Source organism: Neolamprologus multifasciatus, chromosome 22, assembly GCF_963576455.1.
Source record: "Neolamprologus multifasciatus chromosome 22, fNeoMul1.2, whole genome shotgun sequence".
Lineage (NCBI taxonomy): Eukaryota > Metazoa > Chordata > Actinopteri > Cichliformes > Cichlidae > Neolamprologus > Neolamprologus multifasciatus.
This window is the reverse complement of record NC_140459.1, coordinates 20,296,453-20,312,245: the sequence shown is the minus strand read 5'-3', so window position 1 is coordinate 20,312,245 and position 15,793 is coordinate 20,296,453. Positions and strand designations below refer to the sequence as shown.

General features: G+C 38.2%; 1 protein-coding gene across 1 annotated transcript; it reads left to right on the top strand.

The window, feature by feature from the left end:
* Nucleotides 1-4,895: 4,895 nt before the first annotated feature.
* On the top strand, nt 4,896-7,038 carry LOC146493429 (progranulin-like). The gene is made up of 5 exons (XM_085148289.1): nt 4,896-5,013; nt 5,150-5,227; nt 5,379-5,681; nt 5,815-5,988; nt 6,576-7,038. The coding sequence occupies exons 2-4, from the start codon at nt 5,150-5,152 to the stop codon at nt 5,980-5,982; spliced, it is 549 nt and encodes a 182-aa protein (XP_085004415.1). The 5' UTR covers nt 4,896-5,013; the 3' UTR covers nt 5,983-5,988; nt 6,576-7,038.
* Nucleotides 7,039-15,793: the final 8,755 nt, after the last annotated feature.

Genomic DNA, 15,793 nt, shown 5'->3' with positions numbered 1-15,793 from the left:
GATAACTTCCTCGGAGATGAAATGTTTGCTAGCAGGCTACAAATACACACAGCCGCTCTATCACGTGACCACACTGCTCCAGCTCACCACGTCGCCAAGTTTTGTGAGGTGCTTTTTTGATATTTAATGGATCGGATTATATTTTTTATTTCTCTCCGATATCCGATCCAGTAATTTAGGTCAGTATCGGACCGATACCGATACGTAATATCGGATCGCTCCATCTCTAGTTGTAACACTTCCAATTTCTCCAATCAGGGCTAAGTTTCAAATGATGTGACTCATCCTGTACATGCCCAATTCAGTTCTGCTATCACATGTGAAAAATCAGCACATTTTTTCAAACACAGACAATTTAACATGAAAAAAAGTAATTTGTATGCCAAAAAGTAAGTTTTTCTACTTTATTTCAATTTCTAATAGCATTATCTGCTTTGCAGTTAAACTCATCAAACTTAAATTAAGTTATTTGTATGTCTATGGGGATATATTCTGCATAGGTCTTTAGTGCTAATGTTTTATAGATAGAATTTTATGTATAGAATTTCGAAAAAACATCGGTGCAAATTATAAGTCTCTATCATGATGTCTGATGTTTTCGTGTTTGTTGTTTTGTTTTTATTTTATTTTATTTTGCGAGTTGGTTATTAGACTGCTCCAGCCAGCCAGAGAATCCCCCGCCGCCCCGCCCCGCCCCGCCCTCTCCTCCCTGTGTCGCAAGCAGCAGGCGCACCTCGCAAACGGAGGGCGCCCCAGCAAATGTACGATAGAAAACCGATCGGTGCCTGTACCATTCCCAATATGCGCTGGCTGACGTCGGGGCAGCATGAGTACGAGCATTTTTTTTTTTTTTTTTTGCCGATGCCTGTGATGCCGCCCCCTACCACGATGCCGCCCCGGGCAACTGCCCGTGTCGCCCGTGTCTAAAACCGCTACTGCTCACTCATACACTCACTCCAGAGGAGAGTGAGAGTGATTTTACCTGTTTTAGACATTTGTACGGTTTTTCAAGGAGTAAACTATCTGATTCGTGAAGCTGAACTTGAAAAATTGTGCATAAATAATAACCATTTGTTCTGGTTTGAATGTATCCTTTTTATTTTATTTTATTTTTTAACGTGTGGTCGAATAGCTTGAAGTTCGTGTGTGTTGTCCTCAAAAGTTACACACAAATCACTGTACACATTTGTAAATCTTAGTTTACGCTTGTGGATTGTACGTACCAGTCTCGTAACACTTTCGAGGCACGTTTCTCTCTATAGGTCTGTGTGCACTCAGTTATGTGTTGGCAGTAGTTTGCGAGCACCTGAACAGAAACTGTGGATCAGGATTTAATGAAATGCAACAACTTATAACACAAAGAGAAGCCTCATGAAAGGAGAACTGAAGCACGAGTTACTATGTTTTGTGTCGTGGTCGTGAGCGAGGGTTAATATAGTTCGCTAGAACTGGAAGTAACTAAAAGTAGCTAACAAAAACTATATTTTGTGTAGATATATATATGTGTGTGTGTATGTGTGTGTGTGTAGAGAGAGTGTAACATCTTACACTTTGCTAATATGGCCAAATTTTTTAACACATGAAACAATTAAGCATGATAGTATAAATCAATTATTTATTGAGACCCAGACCCAACAGGCATGCTGTTGTTGGTTTCTCACCTTGACAAGCTCAAGCCATTGTTAATAGGACACAGACATTACATCAAATCCAGAGATGCCACAGGTTTCAGTGGAAGTGTAGTAAAAGAGAATTAGGCCTTTTACTATCTACAAGATGTCAGCAGAAAAGTTGTAAACATGTTCCTTTATGACATAGAGCTGTTTAAAATGAAAGGAGAGAGATCACCTTACCCTGGGGCAGTGGTTCGCAAACTTCTTTTGCCAGGCCCCCCTTTGTTTTACAAGAAACATGTTAGCGCACCCCCCCACCCCACCCCCGCACAAACACATCCTCCAACCACGCACACCCATATTTTTGTTTTCAAACTCCATTGCAGTTTATTTCACACCTCAAACATTTAGTAAACAATTAAGCAAATACAAGTAAACAGCAATAAATTACAGGTAGTAATAAAATAAACTACTAACTCTTTTACGCTATACGTCCACACCTACACGGGTATTTTTGAAAACACAGCTGTTTCTATGCGTTTGAAACACACGTAAACGTTGTTTACGTGTGGCCTTTCGTCCACACGTAAACAACGTTTCAAATCACCGAAAACGGAGATGTCTTAAAACTCAGTTTTTGCGTTTATGTGTGGACGAGGACTACAGAGTTCATCACGCAACGTCAAAGGTATGTGCCTTTTTTCACGTCACGCTGTGCGCCACGTTATTGTTTACATGAGATGAATTGCAGAATGGCAGATAGAGACAAAATACTGTTACTGTTAATCTTAGTGTCTCAGTTTTTACACGCTTACACACACGCAGTTACTGTCCCTCCATTTACAAAGGCAGAGGCGTCACGGTGTGATTATTTTATGTGTAGTTGTTTTTTTCCTGTGTAATAATATTCAACATTGCTATCAATACAATCAAAAAATGCCTCTCTGTGCAAAATGGGTTCAAAAACATAAACAGTGGTGGGATACTGTTTGTCCGTGATTTGGACAGGGGAACACATCCTAGCAGGATGTTATTTGTATCCCACAGTAACTTTACTGTATAAAGAGCTAACATCTCCAAAATGTCAGGAGTAGTTAGTCATTATAAGAAGTGTTTGTGAACTAAAAATCAAGACTGTTTGTCTGTGATTTGGAGAGCCCAGCGCGTGCTCACGGCACAGGGGAAAGTAACCTGTTGGGTCTGGGTTTAGCCAAAGGGAAGATATGCTTCACCATATTTTCTAGGCGTTGGCTTGGAAGGAAGTTGGTTTGGAAACATATCTGGCGATGCTGCATCTTCTGCTTTGCGTTTGTGTGGGCATCCCGTCAAAAAACCTGTCCATTATGCCAGCAGTGCCCAAGCATTCTTTTTTTTTCATAACCCCCCCACCCACCCCCAATGGCTCTGCGGGCCCCACACTTTGGGAACCTCTGCCCGGGAGGAACATCGCTGTGATTCACAATAATTCACCACCCAAAAACATAAACATGAGGAGGAAATGAGAAGCAGTAGAGAAAAGGAGACATCCACAGTGAGACGTTAATTCTATTTATAATTTCTTGTTTCAAGTTGCAGTCCACAAATAGTTTATTTTTTTTGGATAAAACAAATTATCTCTGTATATTGTTTGAAAGACAACTCAGTTGCTAACATGCTGAATGTTTTATCTAGTCCAAGAAAAAAAAAAAAAAGAAGCCAGCAGGGAGGTGCCGAACCCTCAAACTGGCAACAGCTTGTTGCATATTTTCTTTTATCACCATGCTAAGCAAGCTTGATATAGAGCATAATCGTATTTTTGACCCATGGAACTTTAAAATCATCAATTTTGATCATTATTTCATTTTTTTTATGTTTAAACTTTGATTTTGTCGAATGTCTGATGTTGTTTCCAACCTTTGTGTGGCTTGACTGCACTGAGTAATGCTGAAGAGACTTTACATGATGAGCTATTGATAGCAATGATCCTGAAAGATTTACCCCAGTAATTTCAGCCGTTTGCAATACACATAATAAAGAATGATAACTAAATAATAACTTTTAGAGAGTTTAAAATCAAGTTAAGAAGTTACAAAAGCAGAGAACAATTCAATTCCAGGTTCACTAACAACACTGTGATGAAGCCGAGTGTCTCATTATGGAGGAGAGACAAAGAGGACTTTGAACTAACCTGCTATAACTGTGGCCAAAAAGAACATAGCGCACTCGTGAGAGCAGAGGACAGAAACAATGGTAACATTTTTGTAAGTGCTTCACTCATAACGATGCTAACTGCAGACAAAGGAAGAGGAACAATGCAAAACCAACAAAGAACAACACATCTGCATTCAAATTTGTGGACTGAAACAAAGAGGGCTTCTAGTTTATACTGGGACAGTGTAACACATAATAACAGACATTAGGAAGTTTAATGCGTTTGATGAGGCCTTTAAATGATTTTTTATTCAGTTTTTGCAGGAAGATCAAGTGTAGCATTGAAGAAATGTGCCACAGGAGTGTACACTTGAATGAAGACATATTGTTGACATAATGTTGGGTGTCATACTTACTATGATATTCAGACATGGCACAAAATTGTAGGTGACTACCAAACAAAGCAACTGTGGCCATATGCTGTAATGACTGTTGCAGTAATGTGCAGCAGGTGTTATAACAGATACTAATTGTGTATTGTTGAATTCAGCTGTGTGAATCCATCTATTAGAGATCAAGAGAAAATATTATTATTATTATTATTAACTATATTATGTGAGTTGAAATAAAGCTCGTATTCCCTTGTATTAATAATATTAATTATTAACTATTATAATATTAATATTGTAAGTGAGAGTGCAGTTAGAACAAGATAACCTGCAGAAGGGCTACTTCTTACTTTTATTTTGTTATTATTTTACAAGCAATTTTAATTGAGTGCGAGGTGTCTATAAATAAACTGTTCTTCTTATTATTTATTTTTACTTTTATACTTTAAGTACATTTACAAGTGTATACTTTTTCACTTTTACTTGTGTAAATAAGTTGAATAAGTACGTCAGTCTGTACTTGTACATATTGAAGAATCTCTGTATCTTTCCAAACTTTGCTGTACTTTAATCAGTAGGTGAGGCTTACAGGCCAGTTCTTTTTTAATAGGTATAATCAATCATGGCATAAGAACATGTATAGAGACTGTTTGTATATTTAACCGAGCAGTAGTTTAATAGTGGAATTGAGCTATTGTAGTTCCAGAAGTTTTGAAAACCTGTCTCAGTCACAGGACACAGGGGTGTCACGTGAAGTGAAACTTTCATTTTTGTGCAGTGGGAGTGTCTGACCTCTAATATAAAGAGCAGTGTTTGATACCACAGAAGGGAAATAGTGAAAGGCATCACAGGAAGCTGTTGAATTTCTTCACTATCTAAAGGTAAAGGTTACAAAAAAGTTCACTTCTTCTACAGTGATTTATGCTTTTGTGTTAGTGTTACATTAAAGGTACAAAGTCTGACCTTGATACTCCAAAGAGACAAAATCTACAGAGTCATTTTGCTACTGTCTTCTAGATGTTGAAGATTACTCTGTGTTTGTCATTCGGTGTGTTTCTGTGGGGATTTGCTTCATGCTCTATTGCATGTCCTGATGTGAGTACTTCCCCAAACAATGCTACCTGCTGCAAGGCTAAAATCAGCTTTGGCTGCTGTCCTCATGCACATGAAAGTCAGAAACTTTCCACCAGTGCAGTAACTTGATTGTTGGTTGTTAAAAGTTCTGCTGGTCTTACTTACTTTGCAGGCCATGTGCTGTGCCGACCGGCTCCACTGCTGCCCTTCAGGATATCGGTGTAACCTGGTTACCATGAATTGTGAGAAATTAGACCAGCCATGGCTGACCATACCCATGGTGAAGAAGGAAGCTGCAGAGAAACCAAACACCCCTGAACTGCCTGGAACTCCAGTCCAGGAGCTTAAAGAGAGCCACGTCCCAGATCAAATAAAGAAATCAATGGTCTACTGTGACAGTTACACCTACTGTCCTGATGGCACTACTTGCTGCAGACACCCACAAGGAGGCTGGTTCTGTTGTCCCTACTCTCCTGTGAGTCAGCCTAAATATTCTTGTGCAATAAGACACATGATTGTAATAAAATTCCTTTTAGCTTCCACTAACATGAAACAAGTTTGCAGCTATAATAATTATTCTTTTGATAGACTAAAAGTGTTTCTTGCAGGGCAAATGTTGTCTGGATGGCTACCACTGCTGTCCAATTGGATTTGACTGTGACCACACCTACCAGCACTGTGTGAGGGAAAAACTCACATATCCTTTCCTCCGCAAGCCAGCACTACCTTCAGGACCTGCGTCCTTCATCCCAACTTCAGAGGAATACGACAATTAGAAGAAGGTAGGAAATGCCACACTCTAACCACCTTCACATGTGGAGAACATCCTGGGATAATTTCACTGCATGACTCACTGTTCAGATCAAATTTAAAGGCTACAGACCTTTTTTGTTTACTGGTGTTTTATCAAGTCATGTGATACCAATGCACACCTGATCACCAACCAGGATTTAACAACAGCTAAATATACTGATAGTTGTGGGTTTGATCATTTATGTTGACAGACTACAGTGACATGATGAACCTGCTCTAACCAGCTGTTTCTTGTCCTGATGAGGTCATAGAGCATTATTACCAAATTTGGATCTTTCAGCTCTGCGTAGTATTTCTGCATAGTTTTGCAGCCTTGAAAGAGTCCTATAAATCCAAAGTATGCTGGCTTCCCAAAACAAACAGCAGACAAGCTAATTCAGCTACTAGCCTGCAAGCATAGTGAAGCATGTAGCAGCCCAAGGACCAGAAATCACAGCTTGTTTCTGCGGCCCCTTAGTGGCCAAATGAAGAGTGGCTAGATAGAAAGGCTTAGGGAGAAACTTTGTGAGATGACTATATTATGTTGTTCTAACACAAAGACTTTCACTAATTTCAGGCCCACTGGAGAAAGAGTCACCAGTCATCTCCACAGACCAGCTAAGCAAACTTTTCACTGAGGTCATCATGTGTTGAAAATGCCTAATCTGGATTTATTTTAGAAATAGGGAAATGTTTAAGAATTTCAAGCTAATCTCAAATCATCTTATCGATTGTTTTTTAAATAATGAAAATGTGTTTTTCATCTATTCCATTCTCCTATACTGCCTATGTGACTGAGTGTCAGTGAATATAGACCAGTATGATGTTACGATGGTGAGGTGAAAATGTTTTGATTTGTTTTATGATTTTTTTACATTCCTTTGTATACTTTTGTCTAGCTTCACCAATAAAAAAAAAATCATAGCATCTTCTTCCCAGCTGTGTCATGCAGTCATTTATTTATCATCTTTTCACTTCACAGTTTGAGTGCCCATGAACACCTCAGCCTGCCCAATACCAGTCCAGCATAATGCATTACTTGAGGAATAAAGTTGAACAAACCACATATTGATTTTCAAACTCTGTATTAGAGATGGCACGATACCACTTTTTTATGTCTGATACCGATATCATAAATTTGGATATCTGCCGATACCGATATGAATCCGATATAGTGTGTTTTTTAATAAGTAAAACTGTTTTTTTAATATCTTGCTGCTTTTTGTATAAGTTCATACTCAAGTTAAAAAACAACAACACTAAAGCTATTCTGTTATACCTGCATGTAAAAAAAACACACTGCACCCAAAATATTTCATAGATCAGCAACACTGATCAATCTAATAAAGTTAAACCTACCCCATCCTCCCTATTCTGGTATTTTACAGAGTACTTAGCAGAAATATTAAGCAACCTAACTAATAGGGTTGCAAACTCCCAGCAAAAGAAAATAGGGAACCACCCTCTTCCTCATGATGCTTAATCAATGTAATCAACTTTAATTTGATGCAGGGTGAAAAAAATTCACAGAAATAAATTATTTTTCAAGAATAATTAAATAGATTCAACATCTTTCTTCAACAGAATTGCAGACTGCACAGATGGTACCTTCCCAAAGGAAAAAGTACTACTACTAAAAAGTACTAGGGTATATTAGACTTAACAGTTACTATATACAGTAATGGACTTCTATACATTTTACATCAGATTAAAACTTTGGGTGTAAGATTCAGATAATTATTAAATAATTAAAAGCTAGATATTTTAAATGAGAATAAGAAAGAAAAGTATGTCTTTGTGCCCCCTTTTGCCTGTTCATGCCCTATCGGCCCCCCTGGCTAAACTTTGCTAGATCCGCCCCTGCAGTTACCAGCCGTCAGCTGCATAGAAAAAGATCCTGGTGTAGAAAGTAATATTAAATAAATTCTAACAACAGCTTATCAAGCTTAATAGTGCTGCTGTTGTTCAGCCGCTGGTTTCCTCTTTCTGGTGAGAAGTGGGCCAAAAACAAAGAAGAGAGACGGACTCGGGACAGAAAAGCCGATCAGCTGATCATTAAGCAGTTTCACGATTGAAGTAGCAGCAGGAGAGAGAGAGAAGAGGCAGTTGCTCTATATATCGGTTGTTAAGCTTAACGCGGGAATGCTTTACAAACATTCAGAGATGAACTTACACACTTGCTTTACTTCTCTCTGAGATAACTTCCTCGGAGATGAAATGTTTGCTAGCAGGCTACAAATAAACACAGCCGCTCTATCACGTGACCACACTGCTCCAGCTCGCCACGTCGCCAAGTTTTGTGAGGTGCTTTTTTGATATTTAATGGATCGGATTATATTTTTTATTTCTCTCCGATATCCGATCCAGTAATTTAGGTCAGTATCGGACCGATACCGATACGTAATATCGGATCGGTCCATCTCTACTCTGTATATCAATGTATGTTTGCACGTTCCAGTATTAAAATAAGAATTGCTGTACCTACTTCCTTTTTTCCTATGAAAATATGAAGAAATATACACAAACAGACACAAATTATGTTACCATGCATAATGGTGGATTGGAATGGCAATTGAGAACTCTCCAACTCCTTGGAATTTTCAGTTTGTTTGCCTATTGATCCAGGTTATTGGTTCCACTTGCACACAGTGGATTTTAGTTTGTGTGCTGGAGGAGGAAAATGGTGGCGCAGTCTACGCGGTGGATATGGACGTTACTTTACTTTTTTTCATTGCACAAAAGGAGGACTATTGTGAAGTGGAAACTACATCCAGGCCAGAAACAACTACATTATGCTGCTAACACAACTTTGTCTCTTTGTAAGCACCTGCACAGATACCATGTTAATGTTAAGCTACCCAAGAACCCAGAGAGATGTTAAAGCTGACAATATGTGTAATACATTATGTTTTTTGAGTAATGGCTCCAACACTGATTACAACAAAGAGGGGAAATCTACACATATATAAACATGCACAAACAAAGCATACAATTAATTTGCAAAAATTAAATGTTATTGATATATTGTTTAGTGATGGTGGTGACTCAACGAGAAGCCAATGAGAATTAATAAGAGAATAAAAAAGGAATTAAATCAATAAGTGATATCTAAATGGAATCAGAGTCGCTAAATTCTTAATTTAAATTTCCATCTGATCAGAACACCACAATTGTTCCAGTTTTTATTGGAAATTATGCAGTTTAATGTCTCACTGCACTCTGAAATGAAAGCACAGTAAATCAGTAAATCAATTTATAGAGGAAAATGTATTCTAAACTTTTGTGTCATCAATGTAGCCACAGTTGGCAGATATAACAGCTGAAAACACCCGAGACATTCTTTCTACAATAGAGATCAAATGTTCTTCAGAAAGTTCTTCGCATATCTGTTGCAGAAGTTCCCATAAATGTGTGGAACTTGTAGGTTACTTTGTTTTCACTTTTCTGTCTGTTCGTCCCAAACCAGCTCAATAGGGTTTAAGTCTGGAGACTGTGCTGAACACTACATGTTTTCAAGCTTACCATCTTTAGTAGTAGTTCTGGTAGTAGTTCAGGTAGTTCTGGCCTGGCTTGCACTTATGTTTTGTGTCATTATCTTTCTGTAGGATGAACCCCTGATCAACTAGGCGCATACCAGAGGATATTCCATTACGCTGCAGAATGCTGTTGTAGCAGTTTTGGTTCAGGGTTTCTCTCACTCTGTACCACCCAAAATCCCAGACCATTACACTTCCTCCTCCATATTTGATAGTTGATGCCACACACTGTGGAACCATCCTTTCACCTACTCAACAGCACACAAAGATCCTGCGTGATGAACCAAAGATTTCAAATTTTTGTTCATCAGTCCATAATAGCTTCTTCCAGTCTTCAGTAGTCCATTGCAGTTCAAAGTCTTCACAGTTGAAACTGAGACTTGCTTACTACGACCACTATTAAGCTGTGCTTGAAGCAACCTATCACACAAGCTGTTAACTCTCAGTAACTTTTCCTCTGATTCAGTTGTGGCTTTGGGTCTGCTAGACCTCTTCCTGTCAGAGATTGTCCCAGTTTCTGAGTGCTTTTTGATGGTGAAGGAAACTGTACGCACTGACACCTTGCCTTTATTAGCAATTTCTCTGTAGGAAAGACCTACATTCTCAAGTGTTATGTTGTTGTTATGTGGTCTGTCTCTCGTCCATTGTTAATTGCCTTTTTCTCTGCATCAGCTTTGGGTAACCTTACCTTTGTTTTAACCTCTGGCAATTCACCACTTACCTTTGTACCATTACAAGCTATTCATTGGAATTGAAAAATAACTGGCAAAATTGTGTTGTTCTAAATCCTTTGACCGGTAGTGTGTGTTGCAGTAAAAGCTTTTTAGTAAGTCTTACAACTGCTATAATCCAAGAGAGAGAGACAGGAAAATATTCTGCAGACAAAAACTTCATCATGACAGAAAACAAAACAACAATATCAATCCTTGTTGGTCTTGCAAGCTTAAAATGCTTCTTGCAGATCTGTTGCTGTTAGCTTCTCCCATGTTATGTTCACTCTTCTGGAAACTCTCTGCTGACACCTAATGTGGAAAATGCAGAACAACATCAGTGCTAATGGAATAAATCTGCCCCTGCTCACCCATTCAGAGCATACATATTTGAGTAGGTGTGGAGTTGATATCTGAACCAAATATTACATCAGTGCCTCACAAAGTTGAAAAAAAACCATTCAGCATATTTCAAGCTTACATGTAAATGTTGGTGACTCTCTCCTTTTTTATTTTATTTTTATTTTAAAGAGTGGAAAAAACAGGGATGTCTTGACTGTAAAGAGGAAGCTGTAGTGATGTAAAATGTTTTTAATGAGTTTTCTGTGCAGTCTAAAGAGACAGGTCTACATAGAGTTTCAGTGTAACTGTTTTACAGTTTAGAAAGTGCTGATTTTGATGAGTTGGACCATTTAGAAGCACTTCTTAATTCTAAACTGTAGCTTGCTGCACATTTCTTGCAATAACACATCAGAAAAAAAAAACATTGCCATACTTAATGTGCAGACAAAATGTTTATTACACTTCATTCTTACTCTGATGTATTAAGTTCCTTTGCAAGGCATGTACTTCTAGCTAACATTTCCAGCTAATTCTGGATAAGAGACAGAGACTAATAGTTAGCTTTCTTTCCCCTTCTGCAAACACCAGAGCCAGCTCTAACACAAGACAGCGCCGGCTCTCCTAAGGCTCAAGTCATTCACTGTGATTCTCTACATTACTGCCAGGGGGGGATGTCTTGCTTCAAGGTATCTACTGTCCCCACCCACTGGTAAGGATTATACATAAATTGTTTAACCCTGTAACACAAAGTGTGTAATATGAGTTTAAAAACATGAGTTTCTGAGTGTGATACTTTACCCTAACCTTAACCTTCCCATATGGTTCAGCCTGCTTAAGATAAACAAACTGGGAGCAGTTAATTTCACAAAAATCCAGATCTAGAAACAACTATTAATGAAACATGTATGCACATTTTTTTTATTTATATATTAATATATTTGTTTATTTTGAATACTCAAGTTTCAAAATATTAACATTTTGATTGTTTTAGATGTGAAGTGAGAAAAAATTGTTAGCTCTATGAACAGTAGCACATTGATCTCGAGGTAAATTTTACAGATTTTACAGGTTTAAAGCATGAAAACAGCAAATTATTTTTTTTTTACCACAATTTTAGAAAAGCAGCTGTTCTAACACAAACACTTGTACTGATTGTACTGATTTCAGGCCCAGTGTTGTGCAGATGGGCAGCACTGCTTTCCTTCTTGAAGTGCAGTAATTCTTACTCTTGAGATTTCTCGGGGCCACACAAACAATATTGAAACACGATGTTGAATGTTGAAACTGCACCGTAACAGTTTTCTTTTTCTTTTTTTTTCTTTTGGAGCTAATATTAGTTTAGTCAAGATTTGCTGAAGAATGTTGCACATATTGCATATATTGATTTTACCATCACAATTGAACATAATTTCCTGGAGCTGTTTTTTTTTTTTTAACTTGGGTCATGTTGTCTGTTAAAAATGTCCAGTGGCTGGATTTTTTCAAAAACTGAAAGGTCATACTATTCTCTAGTCAAGTCATAGTGTTTGGTGTGGAGAAGAAAAATATAAGTACATTTGCAAATAAAAATGATAGTAATGTGAGTTTCCATCTATTGGTGTGACTGGTTGCCAGATCAGACTGCTCTGGGCATAAAGAAGTCCAAGACTGACATGCTGAGTTTGATCAAATGAACAAGTCAGGCGCCACAGCCGGGTTTCTGCGGGCAGCATGACATTTAGAGTTATTGAGAAATGAAGAAGCTGTTGGAGCAACACACATAGATAAGGAAGGAGGAGGTAAAGTTACAGTAAAAAGAAAATAGGGAAGTGAAACAAAGACAGGTTCAATTTTACAGACAACACTGAAAATAATGAAACCGAGTGTCCTTGTGGTAGTAACTGGATGAGACGGGGTCTCTTTCCACTCATTTATGTGTTAGCAGTAGTTTGTGAGCACCTGGACAGACACAAATGAAGTGAATCAGGCTTTAATGAAATTCAACAGCTTATAACACAGAGAGAAGCCCCATGAAAGGATATATTTACATATATTTATATATCTAGTTCCATTCAAAGTTTCGGTTCAGCTTTTATTTTATTTCTCATGTTCCTGGGAATTCCTGCATCCCCTGTGTTTCTGTATCTCTGTTTGTCTTTCCTTGTTGCATGTTTGTCTGTTTGTCTTTTCCTCAGTGGAAGTTAATTCTTGTTTTATTTTGAAAGTCTCTTGTCTTGTGTACCTTGTTTTGAGGTTAGTTTGCTATCCTTGATTTTTCCTCGCTGTTTTCCCCTAGCCTTATTCTTCTTTGTATATATTGTTTGAGTCTCCCCTTGGCCTTTGTCATGTCCCCTCTTAATGATGTGTGCTTGTCTTTTCCACGTTCCCTCATTCCATAGTTCCTGTTTCATAGATGTGTGTTTTCCCTGGTTTGAACTTACCTCTTTGATTACTTTTGACCTTTTTTAACATCCATTTTTTTAAATCCTTTTTTATGTTCCCCACCTGCATCCTGAATTTTTCATTTGCGTCTGCCACACAGCAAGCTTTGTGAATTACCTTATGTTATCTTATCATTATGTTACCTTATATGCAGTTAAATCTTTTCAGGAAGTGTTTCCATGAACTTAATCAGACAAGAAGAGATACGCTGACAAGAAACTTTTCAGCTGCTGACAATTCAGTCAACCATAGATTGCAGTTAAGACAGAAAGTTCAAACAAACAAAGAACCCTGTTGGTCTTGCCATCTTAAATAATCTCCAAATTGCTCATCCCAATCTGTTTGCTTGCCCCATGCTATGCTAATGCTCCATTTAGGAATGAGCCCTCTACTAAGGACACATGATGCTGTAAACATAACTGAACAAAATTACAGTGAATCTAATAAGTCAGCCCACGGTGTGACAAATACTGATATTTGAGTTAGTATAAGATTGTATTTAAACCAAATATCAGGTTGGTGCATTTCTGCCTTGGCATGAAAACCATTCATTCAGTGTATTTTAGTCTTCCATCCCACTGCTGGTGATTAATGTGATACCAGCTCATAGGAATGTAAAATCCTAAATACTGGGACATTTGTCGATTCTGCCAGCTGCAGGGATGGATACCGATTTTTATACTAGTTCTAGTTCTTCATTAAGGCCTACCTTTTACCTTCTTTCTGCTTAATCAGGTAAAAGGTAGGCCTGCACAGACTTTAACTGCCAATACAACTGTTAGATTACCATGATTTTCAAAGCTCGTAAACACATATTTTATCTACAACAGCTGCTTCATGATGTTCCAAATGTTTTCAGTGATAGGGTGAAAGGTCTGGACTGACTTTATAATACCATATTCAGCTCTTCATTCTTGGACTGCAGGCTTACTTGTTGTTCCTAGAGTATTTAAAAGAATAGGAGGCAGCACCATCAGCTTTCTGGCCCCTCTTCTTTGGAACCAGCTTCCAAATTGGATTTGGGAGACAGACACTATCTCTATCTTTAAGATTAGGCTTAAAACTTTCCTTTTTGCTATAAAGCATATAGTTAGGGCTGGACCAGGGGACCCTGAATCCTCCCTTAGTTATGCTGCAATAGGCATAGGCTGCTGGGGGATTCCCATGATGCATTGAGTGTTTCTTCTTCAGTCATCTTTTTTATTGATTGATTGATTGATTGATTGATTGATTGATTGATTGATTGATTGATTGATTGATTGACTGGAGGAGAGCAGTCTGAGAACAGGAAACAACAGCCATCTGGTCCTGCACCCATATTCTGGCACTGGACACAGACCCGCCTGGCTGCATCGAGTGGAAGTAGTCATTTATATTGTATATTGTATATTTCTGTCTGAGTACATATGTATGTGTGTATCTTGTGTCCAACTCAAGAGAGAGAGCCCTTTCACCTAGATTTAAGCAAAAGTCAACAAGCCAACGCAGGTAACCTTGAAGAAGTAGGAGGAAAGAGTAGAGAGTCATACACCGTCTTGTTATCTGGGAGAATTTGTTGTTCCAGCTTTGGCCCGGGAAATGTTAGCTGGTGAGGGAAGGCCACGTGAAGATAGTGGTTGTTTTGGTTTGGTTTAGGGCGAAAAACTGCATTCCGATTCTGCAGTTGATCTAATGTCCATCACTGGTCCCGGGATCTATCAATTTCCCATTGCAGAGTCGCAAGCTTCTCCATGATTTTCACTATGTGTTAACATATGGAGGACCACAAGAGCCACGTGCATCGAAATAAAGAATTCTGTGCTGAAATAATGAATTGTAGAATAAATTCTCCATTTGTAAATTCATTTTTGAATTCCAATTTAATAAACTGATTTTTAAAATGCTTTTTAAAAACTTCATTTCAAAAACATTTTTGAATTCCAATTTAATAAACTTCATACAAAAACCTTTTTCCAATTGCACTTCAATTGGATTTACAACATTATAAATGAAAATGTGCTCTATTTGGAAGCAGCCGGCCCCCTTTCGACGGGTTGTGTGAGAGACTTTAAATCATCAAACTGTAAATTTTAAATTGTTATTGCTCCCTTTACCTCTAGTCCTAAAGTGTATATTTATATTCTTTGCCGATGCCCGTGATGCCACCCCCCACCACGATGCCGCCCCGGGCAACTGCCCGTGTCGCCCGTATCTAAAACCGCTACTGCATCTTAGCATATGAAAAATGTACGTCGCAGCTGTATGAGCTAGCTACGTGTTTTGTAAGCTGCTGTGCTCTTCACAAATAAAGCTGGAAGCAGCTCAGACTGTTAGAACCAGCACTGAGGCCCGTTACATTTATACAGTGTTAGAGCAACGGCTGCAGCCTACAGCCTTTAAACTAGCAATTAAAATGCTGACAGTAAACTCGTCAGTCCAGATGTTACCACATTACTTTGTGATACTTAGAGTTAAAACAACTGAGACAGGCTGATTAAAATAACAACTGTCAGTTCTCTCATTCCTTATATCAAGACTGGAGATCACACTACTGATTTCAGTTCATTTAATATGTGAGTACACAGATTCATTCTCAACTGGACATAAATGATGATCAAAGGTTGTATATATGATGAATTCATCAAATCCCAGCCTCTAACACAGTGCGCTGAATCTTAGCTTTGAATGTCCAGTATATTCTAATCAGTGCAATTTAAGCATTCACTGAACCTACACTATCTACACCTGTGTGGCAAATGTGTGGTAAAGATACAGATAATTAAATTTAATTATTAATATAATATACA

Bases quoted from the DNA above. Each gene is read 5' to 3' on its own strand.
- LOC146493429 (XM_085148289.1), top strand. From the start codon at position 5,150: ATGTTGAAGATTACTCTGTGTTTGTCATTCGGTGTGTTTCTGTGGGGA. The intron at 5,228-5,378 runs GTGAGTACTTCC...CTTACTTTGCAG, and splicing joins GCTCTATTGCATGTCCTGAT to GCCATGTGCTGTGCCGACCG. The intron at 5,682-5,814 runs GTGAGTCAGCCT...TGTTTCTTGCAG, and splicing joins TCTGTTGTCCCTACTCTCCT to GGCAAATGTTGTCTGGATGG.